General features: G+C 36.7%; 1 protein-coding gene across 2 annotated transcripts in view; it reads left to right on the top strand.

Annotated features, from left to right (window-relative positions):
• The window catches only part of dagla (diacylglycerol lipase, alpha), a 38090-nt gene that overhangs the window by 9878 nt on the left and 10531 nt on the right, over positions 1–17681 (top strand). For both annotated transcript variants that reach the window (XM_055045187.1, XM_055045186.1), the window contains exons 2-14: positions 8901–9002; positions 9128–9339; positions 9438–9539; positions 9641–9779; positions 9864–9951; positions 10935–11069; positions 11171–11248; positions 11408–11532; positions 11868–12018; positions 15705–15788; positions 16448–16525; positions 16732–16812; positions 17054–17196. In XM_055045187.1, the coding sequence (XP_054901162.1) occupies positions 8908–9002; positions 9128–9339; positions 9438–9539; positions 9641–9779; positions 9864–9951; positions 10935–11069; positions 11171–11248; positions 11408–11532; positions 11868–12018; positions 15705–15788; positions 16448–16525; positions 16732–16812; positions 17054–17196 (1511 nt within the window). In that variant the 5' untranslated portion in view covers positions 8901–8907. The remainder of the gene's footprint in view (positions 1–8900; positions 9003–9127; positions 9340–9437; positions 9540–9640; positions 9780–9863; positions 9952–10934; positions 11070–11170; positions 11249–11407; positions 11533–11867; positions 12019–15704; positions 15789–16447; positions 16526–16731; positions 16813–17053; positions 17197–17681) is intronic.

Here is a 17681-nt window from a genome sequence, read left to right as displayed (position 1 = left end):
CTCATGGAGCAAATCTTCAGTTGTTTGTGCAGAGAGTATGTATCCACATATTGGAGCACAGGAGTACAGGATCTCTGCTGGCATGTATTATCTTTCACATTTAGTAGAGGGCATGCCATGTTCAGTGGAAGGAGAGCCAGACTTGGAAGCATGTTTGGCCATTTTCAGTTCAGTTTTATTGATCAGTGTCATCTTTAGAAAGATTCAGTGTTGGGTGCTATTTTTGAAACAGTCGTTGTATTTTATTATCCATCACAGTCTTTCAACTGTAAGGTCAGGTTATTCTTTGTATTATCTTTTCTGTGTCTGCACTCAAAATATGTTTTGTGCATTTTGGTATCAGTGGGGTTTAGGATATAAAGCCATCAGAAAGGAAACAAAATGCACATTGTTTCAATAATTTCAATAGTCTTACTTTTATTTGGTGAAAGTACACATTCAACAGTATTTACTTAGATTGTTGCATTAGAGAAACCTCTTTTTAAAAGCAAATTCAGGCTTGCAGTTTTCCTTATCTCTTTTTCTATCTTAGCTGTCGTTCTTGAACTGTTGACCAGACACAATTAAATAACTTGATGAGATTTAAAGTTCTTGGCTAATTTACTCTAATCTACCTCTGGTGCCGAGTTACCATCTTTAAGATGCAAGGAGAGTGGCAGACCTTGTGGCCACTTCACTGGTCAAAGTTTATTTGATGAACTATGAACACCATGTCACCTTTTTTATACCTTTTTCGTAAAAATATCCCAAATCTGCATTTCTTTTTGGTTTTCTTGTAGTTTTAGAAGAATTACTGTAAGCAAACAACAATACAAAGAAAAGACAAACAAATTGCTGTGCAATTTATGATAAGTCATCATAATATCAAAGCATTTGACTTTTGTGCGAACAATAAGTGCATCTGCTAATGTCAACAGTGGCGGCCAAACTGCACCACTAATGGGCTTACATCCTCTTGGTTGATGGATGGGGAGGCGCCTGAGGAGGCAACAGCTATTAGTGAGGAACACTGAGACATTAGTTGTCTTCTGTGAAATTAGACTCAAAGAGCCCTACAGTCGTTACTGACTGCTCAAAGCTGATTGCATGATCGATTGGCTGGATTTTGATGTCGTCACTGCAGAAATTTATGATTTATCAATATAAGGATTATTCTGGTACTTTATTGGCCTCTCTGAGCCACAACTTGGATGGATATATAAAAAGTTATGATGCTGTTCACACATTTCACTATATAGAATAAGACAACTTTGTCATTGACCATTACAGTATAAAGTACATAATGTAATACTGACATCTAATTTGAAACACGCAATAAACTTTGAAAAATAAACTATCGTTATTTATCACATTATTGCCCCAAACACATGTTTAATGTTTGCAAATGTTCTGGGATGTTTTGGGATTGTTTTGTACTTTTGTAGGAAACTCTGTACTTTTGACGACAAGTTCAAATTTGGGCTTGTATTTGATTTCAAGGTGTAATCAGACATTGGAATCAATGTCCCACTTTTTTGGAAAATTCAATTTGAATGACTCCGAAAGTTTAAATTATGACATTGAAGGTTGGAGGTCTTCCAACATCACAAACATCAAAATCTAATATAACAGCCATTCGTATAAAGTTTGGTGATGCAGCGATTGACTGATTTATTTATTTTTCCTCTGGTGGTTTGCACCTTCTGAAATCGATTCCATATGTAGTATTACATGAACCAATGTTGTTTGAATCGATAAAATGCAGAGAAATTGTTGGCATGTGTTGATTATAGCACATAATTAGCATAATCAGAATAGTACATTCTGTTATAGAGTTGCAAATTGTATTTGGCACTGTAATGTTTGGTCTGGTAGATTGCAAAAATAAATATTGTCAAGACAATATTTTGTAGATGCTGCTTTTAACTAAATTTAAACAAAATATACAGTTATCAAAGAATGTATTTGAGTGCTTGCTTCCTGTGCTTTGTAAACCTTTTATAATTTGGAGTTTTAATTGTATGTTCACTGAAAGCAAGAGCTGCTTAGTAAGGCACAAATATTTCTTTAAAAATTTGCATAGATTTATTTTCCTAATGTTTTGCTAGCTTCCATAAGTTGCATATTTTTTGTGTTTTAAAAGGACAACATATATTTGAATGCCACAATACATTAACCTGGTAAGATAATTTTGTCTAATTGAGTGTGGAACAAATCTGTAATCATATTTTGCAGAAATCTAATAATCACTGCTAGAAATCCACTTGTGATAATACTGGAGCAATTCAGGGTAATTCTGAGCAATGACAATTCAGTGATTTGACAACAAAAAACCATTGTAAGTAAAAGTAACAGATATTAACACAAACGGCAAGTCCCTGCATATCTACACCTTTTATTATTAATAGATGTGTGGAGAAAAGCTGATTTTCACACTCAGTCTTTTGTGCTGCAAGCTCTCTTACTAGAACTTTTGTTTTGAGTTTCTATTATTTTTCTTCTTTGCTCATGAAGAGTTTGAATGGTTTTGATATACTAGAGTTGTGAAAACAGTTGCAGATATGATTTGAAACTAGAACTAGTTGGATGAAAAGTGCATCCTCTTTTGATTCTCTTGCCTTGTGCATCAGTCTAAAACAAGCATAACCTGATCTGTTCCAGGTTCTAAAAATACCGAAATTTGACCTTATATTATAAATTGCATGACAAAATACAATGGAGAAGCTGTGACTCTAGCTGCTTCTATAGAATTGAAGAGTAAAAGTAAAAGCCAGGTGCTGCTGATTAAATGTGCCTAATTAAAAGATCGGCATGTCTGACCAGCTCTGACTGGTATCTTGGACAGATTACTGGTCTCAGAAATTAAGATCTGTGGTGGCACGACTACAAGTTTAAATTAACCATGAGGTGTGATATGTGAAAATCGAATGAAAGAACCATCCGAAAGAAACTCCTGCAACAAATCTTCAGTGGGTGGCCCAGTCAAGGTTCAAACTTCATCCTAAAAGTGCTGTATATGGTCTAATTCCTACAAACCTCAATGAGTGAATGTTTAAATGTTCTCTCACTGAACAAGATTCAATAAGTGAACAACACGGAGGTGGGCCAAATGAAAGTTCCTCCACAGTTCTGTGGGAGACTTATTAAGCCTAACTGGAAAAAAAATAACTTAGTTTTTTTTCTGTATTAACATTCATGAAAGTGTTTTTCTTTTTACACTGACTGCATATGGATTTTTAATATATATATATTTCAATATATGGTACCAACTTGTATTCCTTTTAAGTAAAGTCCATGAAATACTGTGTGAACTGAGTGTCTTCATGTTGTTATAGTTCCCAGAGGAAAGTGTGCAGATGTGCACTAGAAAGAGAACGGATCATAAATCCTGAATTCTCCTCTGATTAATAATTGTGTCAATTTGTTTTTTCACTATTGCGGTCTCTGCTGGGAGTAAGAAAAAATGTTTCAACAATCTGCCCAGAGGAGAGTGCTGATTAATGTGTCTCTGATTTCTTATGCCCTTTTTATTTTAAAAGTGGATTCTCGCAATGTAATTGACCTGATTGTTTTGGCCTAAAAGAAATTTGGAAAAGTTTCTGTTAACCTGTCTTTTTTGCCATTTCTTTCTTACCTTATTCTTCTAATTGTCCTCATTGATGTTACTTCACCCTGATTGAGTTTTCAGGAGAGGATGTTTTTTTTTCATTGGGAGGGTATAAATTTGAGAAGATTGGGGATTTTTTTTCTTTTTTATTTGGGTTTAGACTTTCAGGTTGTTTTTACATCTGATAGTCTGGTAGACTCAGTCCTTTTGGGGATCAAAATTACATTTGTTACATTTTCAGAAGATGCAGTTTTCTTTCACTTCACCATTTGATTTTTTTTTTTAACCAAATCTTTGAAAAACCTGTTCCCCCCTCACCTGTTGTGGTGCTGCACCAAGAACCACTGAAGGAAACTATACAAAATCCTCTGGAGAAGACATGAAGGCAACTTATTGCTTTGTAAAATATAAACGTAATGGATTGGCTTCAGATTTTAGCGGTTGTAGGATTTCTCGTATGTCTTTGGTAAAACACCAGGAGCCATTTCTATTTACCCAGAATGTCTTGAGCTATCCACTTCCTGCTTCTGGAGCGGTCTGCATCCACATATGCACTCGAACTGCGCCATTGTTCACTTTACCTGAACCGAGACCTACATCTGTAAGTGGACCACAATTACACAATGGTGCATTCTCACTTCCCCAAACGAACCAGACTTCCTAGGTGAATGAAGTAGAGTTCAATTAAAGTAAACTAAACGGGGCTGGTGAAATCGCCCTAAATTGCCTTAATTTGAATAAAAACAATCAGTTGTCTACAGTATACAATAAAACGAGTAGTATGGCTCATATTATAGTTTACTCTATTGTCAAGCAGAAATGGCAAATGTCTGTGTTAATGATGAGATGTCGAGCAGGTTAGATTAAAATCATTCACAACAAAACGAGGTCCATCAGTGACTGCTTCCCTTTGGCAGCCCAAAAAGGAGGAATGAAAGTGTTACAACATCCTGTCATGTGAAGAAAGTTCCTGTTATTTCTTTTTACAGTAGGCATTAATAACCAGAAGTGACTCATTTCCAGTTTAATGCGTCACAGTAGTCAGAGCAGTTAATCTGGCTGAGGAAAATCTATATTCTTATTAGTGTAAAACAATTCTTTACATTAAGTGTTACTCATCAAATTACATCTTTGTCATTGAACATGTGAAACATTCTCTTTCGAGAGAAATCATTTTGTTTTTTCTGCGTTTACTTTTTAATAGCTGTGTCTTATAGTGCATTGCCTCAGCCTGTTTCAGTGCAGTTGTCTGAGACTATTGGCAGTAAAGTCTTTTACCTCATCAAATGTGTTATTGTATTTGTTCAGATGCCTGTGTATCTATTAAAAAGGGGGAAAAAAATAGTGAATTCAGTATGGCAATGTTGATATGGCATATGAATACATTAAATTATAAACAAGCGTAAAATACAGGTACACCTGAATGAATCAGACTAATATAAAGAAGCAATTTTATTTCACTCAGTTTAAAGGTGATGCATATTATTAAGATTACACATAATGCTTTACTTCAAGGCTATATTTACCGTAGTTAATATAATTATTGCGACTCTCACAGCTAATGATCCAACCCTGCATTAATTTGATCTGACTATTAGAATATTACGAGATTAATAAACAGATTTTTTGTGACAGAGATATTATGTTGGCCTACTCACTCCTGACATAACAATGATCCAGTAGATATTTGATAACGATCTCCACTAGAAGGGTAGGCTGCAAAAGGCAATTGTTTGCTAAGAGTGTTGTTCAGAGTGCTTAATCAAAGAAAAACTGGAATAACTGCTGCCTTGAAAGGATTTTGCTCCTGTGCCCGTTCAGAATTTGGAGGATATTCACACGGTATTGACTTTGGCAAGACTCAGTTCCGCACGAGCCACCACACACAGACTTATCTTGGACATAGGTTACAACTTTTACTTCCTTGTTTTAAGTAACTCCTGTACCAGAAGTTACATCAGGTGTTTCCCACTTGGATTGAAGGGAAAATTAGTGGAATACTCAATATGTTGTTTTTTTTTTTTTTGTTGTTTTTTTTATCAAGACCTCAGACTCAGAGTAAGTATAAAGTGTTGCTTGAGGGCCATCATGACATTTCCTCAGACAATAATGATTTTAAGAGCCATCCATGTGTTGGTCTACTGTATTTGTATTGTATCCAGTCTGGACTAAGAGAGACCATGAGATCAGGTCAAGCAAGTTTGTTGGCTTGAATTCCATAGCCACTCTATGAAAATGGCATTGTTTCATACTCAATAATGCAGATGAGTTATAGGTCACTCCTCGGAGTGTCTGAACACCTCAGGGAGCAACATGCTGATCACCTTTATACCATACCACATTGATGATGTAGTTCATACAAAAGGAGCTCTGATCATGTATTGAGTGTAGACAGTGCATAAACAAATGTTTCAGTAGGCTGACACTTCAATACATCCTTTTAGGAATTGGTACTACTTTTTTTTAACAAATCAATCTCTATAGATGGTAAATGCAACACACTCCAACTTGAGCCTCCAGGCCCTTCAACTAAAATTGTAGTTCTAAAGACCAGATATAAAACTAAAGGGGCTCACTCTTTCCAGTTTGTTGCTCCCCTGCTGCAAAACGAGCCTCTGTTATTTTACTTTTTTTTTATTTAAAATGCAGCTGCAGTCATTGTAGTTCAGCCATGCATTTCCTAAAGATTTTTCTAGTGTTTTTTTTTTCTTTCTAAATTATCTGTAGGATTTCATTGTTTCTATTATGTTTTCACTTTTTATACTTCCTGTCTGAGGCACTTTGTGATTATTCTGTCAAAGGTGCATAAAAACGTCTGTTGCTATTTACATAATTTGCATAGATTATTCTCATTAGTTAAGTTTTAAGTTTTCATTGGAGGGATTCCATCCTCATTCTATTAATAGAAATAAATTCTGAAAATATTTAATTCTGTATATAGTGATCTATGTATGGAAACGTTAAACTTTTTTGGTAAAATTACCTAACATCAATAGTTTTTCTTTTTTTTTTGAAAACTCTGGTTCATCAGATATAAAGAAAAGTCAAGCCTCAGAACAAGTATAATTTTGTTATAACTTATCTGTAGTTACTACTTTATCCCTTATTTTTAAGGCATTCCGATTAGTACTCCTCTTTTGCAAGTTAAACTATAATGTCTTGTTTTTAGCACATATTTTGTCCTATGAGCCAAACATTTCTTTTTGCTTCTGACAAACAAGGGATTTTATTGTAACCATTCACAAGGTCTTCAGTTTGTTGAAACTGAAGACTTTCAGTTTGCTTTGATTACTAAAACAATGGACTGTGTCTAACTCCTTTTACCTTTTTTGTGTTGATGACAATTTCTGGTGTACCAATCACAGTAGTAAATGATCATTTGTTAGGCAATAGAGAACAGAAATAAAGGCTTTGAACACATGCGAGATCTCAGATGGCAGAAAAATGAACATGGTCATCAATCTAGAATTTTTATCAAGAAATAAAGACATAACGCCACTTAAAATACTACAGCTCTGTTTTCCTGTCAGTCCCATCCCAGATAATTAGAATACAATATGTGCTAGGATCCGTAAACAGCCACATTTGAAGAAAATGTTGAAATTTTTATTAGCTAGACATAAACGAAGGACAGAAGTGTTGCCTTACCCTTGCCAGGCTTCTGGACTGTGAATTTGGTTCATCTTTAAAGTACTATGGACCAGGGGACTTGGGAATGTGTTAGCTGACAACAAGATGCCCAGTTTTCTGATTGTAACAGAATGGATGAAAGCTTCTTGAAATGTTTTTCTCTCTGAAGCTATCAAAGAACAAATGTCAGCTTTTTCTGTAATATTCTACACAACCTGACTGAAAGCTTTATGTACAAAGAAATTGGGCCACAAATGAAGTTATGGATGAAATACAGGTAATAACTATTTATCACACTTACTGAAATACAGTTCTGGAAAAAAAAAAGAGGCCACTGCACTGAACCATTTAAAATCTCATGGTTATTCTAACAAATTGGGATTTCTGAACTCTTCCTGAGTTAAAACATTAGTATTATTGTTTCTAAATGAATATGAACTTGTGCATCTTATTTGTCATTTTGACCATTTCTCTTTTTCTGCAAGTAAATATAAAATTTTTGCTTGGGATTTTGGAGACATGTTTTCAGTAGTTTGTAGAATAAAATAACAATGTTTATTGAACATGAACCTATCAAGGGTAAAATGAGAAACACTGATATTATTCAGTGGTCTTGTAACTTTTTTCCAGAGCTGAATAATAAATACATGTTTGAAAGCCTTATGATGGTTTTCTGAAACTAACCAAAGGTTGTCTTTGTTGTAGGCTTTCAAATCTGTTTATTTTACAAACAGAAAGTATGTTACTTCAGAAATGGTCCTGTTAATGATGGTCAGTTTGTTAAAGTAACACGTAAACAGACATGTTTCAGACATGCACTGCTTTCCTTTAGCTGTCTGGCAACGAAGCATGCTTTTTTTCCCCTCAGTGGTTGAGTAACATGAACAAGAGATGAAATATGGCTATGTGACAACTTGTTAAAGGCTCTTCTATAAACTACAGAGCTGTAGAAACTCTTGCACTCTTCCTCAGTTTTAACTTCCATCAAGCTCATCAGTTAAACTGAAATGCTGGTTAGCTTAATATACGTTTTTAATGACCAAATATCAAATCCTCCCTAAAAAACTAAACTGGCCACATGTGAGTTTATTAAAAAAAACTAACTAGTTAATAAGTTATTTGAATTACAACCTTTTCAAACAGAAAACTTTAAATGTTGCCAGGCAATCGTTCTATGGATTTATTTATTTTTTTTCAAATGTGTGTTTTTAACCTGCTGGAAACAACTGTAATCTGTCTTTATAAATACAGCAGCTTTTCCACCTAACAAGTGTATCATTTATTAAATCTTACGTTTATTTTTATTTTTACCTAACCTGTTGCACCTTTTCAACGTGTCATTATTTTCTAAATGTCATCTCCCTCACCTCTGCTTCTCAGTGTAGAGTTTTTTGGATTTTATTTCTTTTAATAAAAATGGATATCTAACACGTTGATAATGTTGACTTCTAAGATTTTACTTTATTAGATCTAAATATTCTATGACAGCATATGCTCAAGGTTTATAACCATTTTGCATGTTTATCACTGCTTGTAGCTCATTGACTATGTAGGCTGGGAGAAAATGTTTAGTAGAAAATAATGTGATATTGATCATTTTGGATGCAAGATTAAAGAGTTCAAAAATTGATCTAATATGAATTTTGAGACACTGATGAACCTTTTTGTTTCCTTTCCATAACAGGGCAGTGATGCCTGGGATGGTGATGTTTAGGCGGCGCTGGTCAGTTGGCAGTGATGACCTGGTGCTGCCCGCCCTCTTCCTTTTTTTGCTGCACTGCATCTGGTGAGTCGATGTTTCAGCAGCTGTATGGATTCCCACTCCACTCCACAGAATGTTGTATCTGCTTATCGGATCTGGCAGTAAATCTCTGCAGAAAGACAAAGTTCGCTCTTCTTCTTCCAACCCAGGTTGGTGGTTCTGTCCGTGGTTCTCTTCGGCCTTCGGTACGGCTCAGACCTGTCGTGTTCTGTCACGCTGGTGGACCATGGCCGGGGATACTTGGGCATCCTTGTCAGCTGCCTTATATGTGAGAGCGCCATCATGTGGTTGAGTATGAGGGGCAGCATTTTGTACACACAGCCCAGGGAAGCTGTGCAGTATGTGATTTACATCAGACTAGGTAAGAGACTATGGCTGACGATTAGTTTTAGTTCTGAATGGTATATTTTTGGATTAACATGATAACATTAATCCTCTGGTTTTTTGTTTGTTTTTTAGCCATTCTACTAGTTGAGCTAGTGTATGCTGTAGTAGGCATTGCCTGGCTCGTCCAGTATTACCAGCCGTGCTCTGATGTCACTGCAAAAAACTTGGCTTTGGGTATGTGGAAAAAATTATTTAATGTAAGAAATGAGAGCAAAAATTTCAATTCCCAAACTTTTTATGTTGGGATTCAAATATCCTTCTGACTTTCTTTGCAGGAATCGTTGCGTGTAACTGGCTGGTGATACTCAGTGTTTGCATTACCCTCATGTGCACCTTCGATCCAACGGGTCGGACTTTTGTCAAACTCAAAGCAACACGTCGGCGTCAGCGGAACCTAACCACATACACTCTCAGGTTCAAACAGGCTCCCTAAAGTCTTCTCTCTCACTTAGTATGACGAATCTATAACAGAAATCTTTGTGTTCTTCTTGTCGTTAGACACAGACTAGAAGAAGGCCAGGCCAGCAGCTGGAGCAGAAGACTGAAGTTCTTTATGTGCTGCACAAGAGCCCAGGATACACAATCGGTGAGTCGCATCAATTCCTGAACCTCTTCTCTTTTTGTTGTGAAGTAAATTTAAGAGAAGAAATGTGAAACTTTATTCTCTAAATGAATAAAAAGTTGGACTTAAATCCCAGTGACAGAAATACTTAATGAATTGTTTGATCATGACAAAATGTCTTAAGTGTGTGGAAATCCAACAAGTGCTCAAATGTGAATAACATGCAATAGTTTATAATGGCTCCAATATATATGTGCAATATGTGCAATCTCAGAAACAGACTGTCTCTAGGAGATGATAGAAACCATCAACTTAGCACTGGGTCCTTTTTATTTTATCTAGAGGTTAACAAAGTTGCATTTGGGAGTGATCCCCAGCCACGTTTTCCTTTGCTTTTTATTTACCATGAAGCTGCTGAGGCAGGATGCTGAGTCAAGTGGCCTCTATGTCTCTAATCAATTACTTTTTACATTTCTTTGAACAAGGCTTTCTTCCAAGGATGCTGTTGGTTACAACAATGCAAACTAAGTAAATTAATTCATTTTACATTGTCCCCCTGACCAATGATGGCTAATCTGCACCACCCAAGTTATTTGAGATGTTACATATTGATCTAAGCTGCACTTTATAAAGAAAACAAGAAATTGCAACATTATTGTTGAATACGATAGTATTGCTTGTAATCAAATTTAATTCTCCTCACTGTTTTTTCTGTTCCATCTTGATTACTCTTCTTAAGAGTTAGCATCTTGGTAATCCAAATCCATATAAATTGTGGGCTTTAAAGGCCCCTTCAACTAGTCAAATCTATTCTTTATAGAAAGTTTTGAAGTATGGCCTCAGAAATACTGCAGCCTACTTAACGTTGCAACAATCCTTTCTAATTACAATATTGCACTCATTGAAGCTGCTGTGATCAAAGTATTATTCTGCTTCAGTGATTATTTTTTTCAAACGTTATATTTGTATTGTCCCCTTATCCTGATATCTGTTGCTTTCATGACTAGGATGCATATTCAGAAGTGGCCAGCCTTTTCGCAGAATTCTTCAGAGACCTGGACATTGTGCCCAGTGATATTATTGCCGGACTGGTTCTTCTCCGCCAGACACAGAGGTCAAAAAGATCCAATATCCTGGGCCAGGTATCACTCTTTCTGATTTCCCTGTTTTATTTTTTTTAAATGGAACTAAGTAAATAAATACAAATTTAAACATAACTTTTGCTTTTCTTTTTGGTCTACAGGCCAACAATGACATTATCGCATTCTTGTCAGGAATACCAGTTACTCGTAGTACTAGGTATCTGGACCTCAAAAACTCTGTGAGTTTCTTTTCCTGATTTTTGCTCATGTTCTGGTCTTGTTACATTTACAAGTGGAAATGTTTACAAAGATAACATTTCTACTTGATGTAATTGAAAGACATGCTGTTTTTCCTGTTGCACTCACTCTGATGTAAATTTTGTGCATTTGCCTCCAAGGTGGAGATGCACATGTACAAGGAGGTGTGTTATTATATGCTCTTTGCCCTGGCTGCATACGGTTGGCCCATGTACCTGATGAGGAAGCCTGGCTGTGGGCTGTGCCGCCTCGCCAGCTCCTGTCCGTAAGTACTCAAACACACACCCACACATTTATATCTATTTGGTTTCTGTGTCTCTTGAGCCTCTTCAGCCCAGATCAAATTTCGCATGCGTCAACACTTGCCAAGTGGTAATCCACCGAGACAATACCACTCCAGTCAGACCCACTCACTGACCCAAGCGGTGTTGAATTTATCACATGCCCGTACCCAGATTTCCTGCGCTGGGATGCTAATTATATCCCTGTTATCTTACTTGCTGTTGCTGCATTTCTATTCTGTCCACTTCATCTGCAGTCTGCTGAACAATCTAACACCGGTCTGTTTTTTCCCCCTGTTACCGTTCTCTTTGTGTCCAGCTGCACGTCGGTGTCTAGCTCACGGTTGTCTCAGTCCGTCACAGTGGAGGAGGACAACTGCTGCGGTTGCAATGTCCTTGCCATACGGAGACATTTCCTTGATAGGGATCTCAAGCAGGTTCACATTGTCTACACATCCTGCCACGATGCTGTGAGTAATTCAGCAACTAGACCATAAGTAGCCAGAAGTGTTGTAAGATTTATTTCCTTGTCTGAATGAGGGATGGATGCTGTACCGGGGTTCCACAATATCAGCCAAATTTATTATTTAAAATCCCTTGCAGAAGGAAATTGTGGTGTTACCCCTGTTTTTCAGATAATATAGAGAGCCTTTTTTGCAACTCTGGTTATGTTACAGTCAAAACTTCACTGTGAGATTTTATGTAATGAGCCAACACAAAATAACAACAAAATGAAATGGAAGCAAAACTTCTCATTGTCCTATTGCTCTAATACTCTAATAGGCCAGAAACATTCAAGATCCCAAAAGTAACTCTGGAGGAGCTGCAGAGATCTGTAGCTCATGTGGCAGAATCTGTTGAAGGCACAATTATGAGGCAGCTTCTACATAGAAAATCCAACAAGCTGCTCTCACCATGAAACTAGAGCCAAGAACAGGAGAGGCCTGCTGAGCAGGGTGTAAGCAAATATGTTAATGAGGGCAATTGATGTTGACAGAAGTATAGTGACTCCCTATACTCACTTATGCTACAATTTTTGTAATATAAAGACACATCTAATTGATATTGCCTTTTAATGTCACCTTTTACCCACAAGTGGTCAGATATATTCATCCAAATAGCAGTTTGTTTTTTTAAATTGGTTTCAATATCTCTAATCACGTGTTTTAGCTCCTTACTGATATTGCCTGCTTTTCCTGTTTCTTGCTGGACATGTATGGTTTTGTGTTTTTGATTTGAACCACCCATATGAGATCACAGAAAATAATTTCAACGTTTGAGGCAGCACTCACACTTTGGCACGGCACAGCATAGTCCCCACTCTTCCAGTGAGCAATGCATACATAATAATAGATTTTAAACCAGCGTGCAGTCGACCACTTCCTACATGAGAAAAGCATTCGTAAACCTGACATAAAAGTGACAATGAGTAGGTCTGTGTTAAAGACACCCAAAAATATTCAGATTGTAATTTACAACCGACCATGTAGAAGACACAGCAATAATGTGGAAGAAGGTTCACTGGTTTAATGGGACTAATTGGAAGCCAGGAAAGACTTGAGCCTAGAGTGGGAGTTCACTTACCTAAAAGACATTATCAGAAGCCATCACAATCATTCTGTTGCAGCCAAAGTTGTAATGGAATGAAATCGAGAATCTTGAGATGTTGTACGAAGAAGAAAGGGCAAATATTTAAACTCTAAAGGTGTGTAAGACTCGTAGAAACATGAGTTGGAGCTTTAATTACAGAGAAAGATGATTCTACACAGTATTGACTCTGGGTGGCGAACTACAAATACACACCACACCTTTCAGATTCTTATTTCAATTCATTTTAAAAACCATGTATCGTTTTTCTGTTTCATAATGTTAGTCTGTTCAATAAAGTCCCAATAAAATACAATGGAATTTGTGGATGTCATGAGACAAAATGTAAAAAATAAATAAATAATATAAAATAAACTGAAAGGAGGGTTATGAATAGTTTTGCACATGGTACAACACAGAAATGCATGCAACACTGTAAACAAGACACAATCTTTGCCTACCAAATACTATGTAAAACAGTGGGTCAGCATAATCGCTCCTTGGATTGAGGTGTGGATTTTGTTCTTCGTTTGCATCTTATCTTTATGACATTAGCTTGACTCTGTAGTAGCTGAGATGATGGAGGCTGCGTGAGAGCTGTTCACATCCTGTGTAAGTCAAGGGTTGCAAAACTGCAAATGCTCTCAGCATTTGAAGAAGCTCACAGTTAAACAAATGTTGTTCCAAACTGTTAATGTGACAAGACAATTTATTCTTCATCCATACCCCATTTACCTAAATTGCCTGAATGCTGACGCCCCCTTTTGGAAAAGGTGGACCAGCAGTTTTGCGTGAGTGCAGTAATTGGAGTCACTTCACAAGGTGATGATGAATGTATCTTTGTCATAAATTTGTCACAGCTCTGACAATTTTTAGAACATAATTAAAATGATGTCCAATAAGTTTTATCTGTGAGCCATAGTAAAATGCGGTCGAAACATAATTAGAAGAGAAGTTGAGCTTTTTTTTTTATCTGCCATTTTTAATATTCTAGAATAGTGAGTAAATAGTTTCCTCATTGCATTGCAAAGATATTTTTATACCAATACTAAAACTTGTTCTTGAGCCACTAATTTCCAGAGCCGAGTGCTTCTCAGTGAGGTTAACCAGCACTGTGTTTCCATTTATAAATTCACTGACTTAAGACAGTGCACTGTGCCAGGATGGAAAAGGCCTTGATTGCTAAGAAGAGAGTTGCGCCGTGAGGTGCCGGTCTGCTTGCTGCTGGAACTATAACTCTTTTCAGACAGCCTGCTCGACACAGCGCTGTACCTTTATTCTCTTCTGTGGGAGATGTGTGAGGACAGAGCGAGTAGGAACTGATGTCCCTTTATGACAGTAACAGAGATGGTCAGAGAGCTGAATTTGAATGCATGCTGATGATTTTATTCTGGAACTCAATCTACAGTTTGAAAGCACTTGCTGTGACCGATTTATTCTGATCCCTTCATTATTCTGCCAGCAGCGGCAGCATAATTAAGCCTTTGACATACCAAGCAAACGGTCAGTTTTCTGTCAATGAGACTCCAATTTGTCTTTTGTGGTAAGGTTGTTTTCCTCTGCACTCAGTTGTTCTAGTACCGGGTTGTAATGTGTACATTTAAACAGAAAAGAAAAACACTGAAAGAATATATACAGTTGAAAAGCTTCAAGAGCTGCTTTATGTCCTTTAAAGGGGGATTCTCAGTTATAGTATGTTTCTTTTATTAAATTTAGAACGATGGGACTCAGCAGAAATACCGACAAGATCTTCTTTTGACATTTAAACATGTTCTCTTGCGCTCCCATCATACAAATTATATCTGGTGGTAACTTTTTCCTTTTTCTACTTTTTCCCATCTGTGAGTCACATGCCAGTGGATTGTGCCGTCCTGCATATATTACCTTTTTTTGTGATTAATTGTATTTCTCTTCTCCTCAAAGTTCACTTTCTTAAAGGCTAAACAAACATCATTACTTGTTAATGCAACAGGGACAGGTACAGGTTGTGCACAACTTTCAGGCAACAGTTTTAGAGCTGCTTTCTGATTATGAATTATAAGTTACAATTTTATGTAAAAACTAATAAATGCAAATTTAAGCAAGAGGCTTCATCAGAGAAGCCTCTTGGTTGCTTCTCTGATGAAGACTCTGGGGAGTCGTAGTAAGCTGTAGCACAGGTGGGAGACAAGACAACTATTACTGATACACTCCACAAATCTGGGTTCAGTTGGAGAGTTGAAGATAGAATACCAAAGGAATCCACTTTCTGCAGTTTGTCACAAACCAGGTAGGGGACAAGGAAATTCTGTGGAACAGGTGCTCTGGTTCAAGGTGACTAGAAGTGAAAACCCACCTTTTCCAATCCATAAAATACATCAAAGTAGAAGTTTGCACAGTAGTAATTTATTTTGATTACATTGAGTTCATTTTACACACACTCAGGCCACGTAAAAAGGAGAAACATCCCAGGAGCTTAGTGCCACTGTTCGGTGATATTTTCAGTTGTGTGGTGACATGAGAATGTCTCCTAATTTTCCTAACATGAACCTGCATTTAGCACTTATTGTGTTGTGCGTGTTTCAAACAGGTTTACGAGACTCCGTTCTTTGTGGCAGTGGATCATGCGAAGAAGAAAGTTGTCATCAGTATCAGAGGAACCCTTTCACCAAAGGTGTTTTTTCTTTTTTTTGATCCATTATTCATAAAGATATATATTTTAATTCTTATGTTAGATGCTTCCACCCTCATTAGCACTTCTAAGATCTAACACCTTTAACAACAGATGAAATCTTCATATTTCACTGAAACACTCTGAAACTCCCACACCCATCACATAAAGACCGAGAGCGTGACTGTCCACTCTTAGAGAAATGTCCTACATGCTCTTATTTAAGCATGTTGGAAGATCGCTATGATGTTTCAGATAGGAACTGATTAGGAACTAAGAAATTTATAATGGGTTTATTGTATAACAAAGATAAAAATGCTTAGGGGGAGAAAACGTATGATCGACTTGGCCAAAGATATACAACATGAAGTAAAAACACAATGCCCTACCATCAATTAAAGAATATTAAGGGTTTCAATAACCAAGTTAAGTGACAAGCTATATGAGCCAACACTATTGTTTTGTTTTGTTAAAGAAGTGTTGGAAACAAACTGGCGATGAAGAACTTAATGTATTTAATATATTTTCTATACTCTCTGCTCATTTAGGTGAGGGGATTATCTTTGCAACTTCTTTTGCTCCATGATTTATATTGCCATTTCCATTGATTTAGTTATTTTTTTCTTCCCTTTTTTTCACCTCATTTGTCTTGTACGAATCAGGATGCCTTGACTGATCTGACGGGAGACTCTGAGCGTTTGCCTGTGGAGGGGCAGCATGGGACCTGGCTTGGTCACAAGGTGAGAAACTGAACGACTCCAAGGTGATTCAGATTCCCTCGCATTTTCCCTCTCTGTTTTCCAGAGGATGGGAAGGGGTCGTATTAAATGTTAACTGCAGAGTAATTGGTTTGGATATTGTGAAAAGAGATGAATGACTTCCTTTTCATTTTTCTCTATCTTTTTACTGCCCTCTATCTATTGAATCTTTTTCTATTTCTCTCCAGGGAATGGTTTACTCAGCAGAATACATTAAGAAGAAATTGGAGCAGGAAATGATCTTGTCACAAGCTTTTGGAAGAGACTTGGTGCGTGACTCAGTATACAGTGTAAAATATGACTGGTGCAGTAGGGATTCTGTTTCGATTGTGTGCTCACATTAACTGCTGTATCTTATTCAAAGCTTTACTAAATGTGTAAAATTACCATAAAATTAATCTTTGTGCTAAGAAGATATCATGCCAAGAGCTGAAGAGGCTTGATTTGAGAGTGACTCTTTGTTGGGCTGATAGTGTGCTGTAGTGAGTATAATGACTCGTTCTCCCACAGAGTAAGGGCACCATGCATTATGGGCTGGTGATAGTCGGCCACTCTCTTGGTGCGGGCACTGCTGCTATTCTCTCCTTCCTGCTCAGACCTCAGTATCCCACACTCCACTGCTACTCTTACTCTCCACCTGGTGGCCTTCTAAGGTAACTCAGCCTGTTTCATTTCATTTTATAAAAGTGAGCCCAGTTCTGTTGGAATATTTGAAGAAGTCATTAAATGCTTAAATGAGGTAGAATTGTTGTGTTTATGTTTTGAAATGGAGTGGGGTTTTTTTGTTTGTTTGTTTAAAAAAAAATCATTTGTATGTCACTACTGCACAATAAACAACTTTTACTTAAGTTGCTTGTTGCATCTTAATTCTAAATCTCTGGAATGTCCTCGAGAAGAGCTCAGAATCAGTCCAGATTAATGTACCGAAACTATAAAATATTGTAATAATTGTTTAAATATTTGTGCAGAATTTGAATGTAAATAATACATGTATATGAACTAATATTTGTCCTTTTATATATTTAAGAATACATTCAAAATTAATGAACTTATTTATCTGATGTGTTTGTTTGATGTTTTGTTGAAATAATCTCATGTAAAATGCATCTGAAACACTTCTGGCAACTGTAAAACCTCT

Source organism: Poeciliopsis prolifica, unplaced genomic scaffold, assembly GCF_027474105.1.
Source record: "Poeciliopsis prolifica strain line A6 unplaced genomic scaffold, Auburn_PproV2 SCAFFOLD021, whole genome shotgun sequence".
NCBI lineage: Eukaryota > Metazoa > Chordata > Actinopteri > Cyprinodontiformes > Poeciliidae > Poeciliopsis > Poeciliopsis prolifica.
Note: the sequence above shows the minus strand (reverse complement) of the source record. Positions and strands in the feature narration are given on the sequence as shown.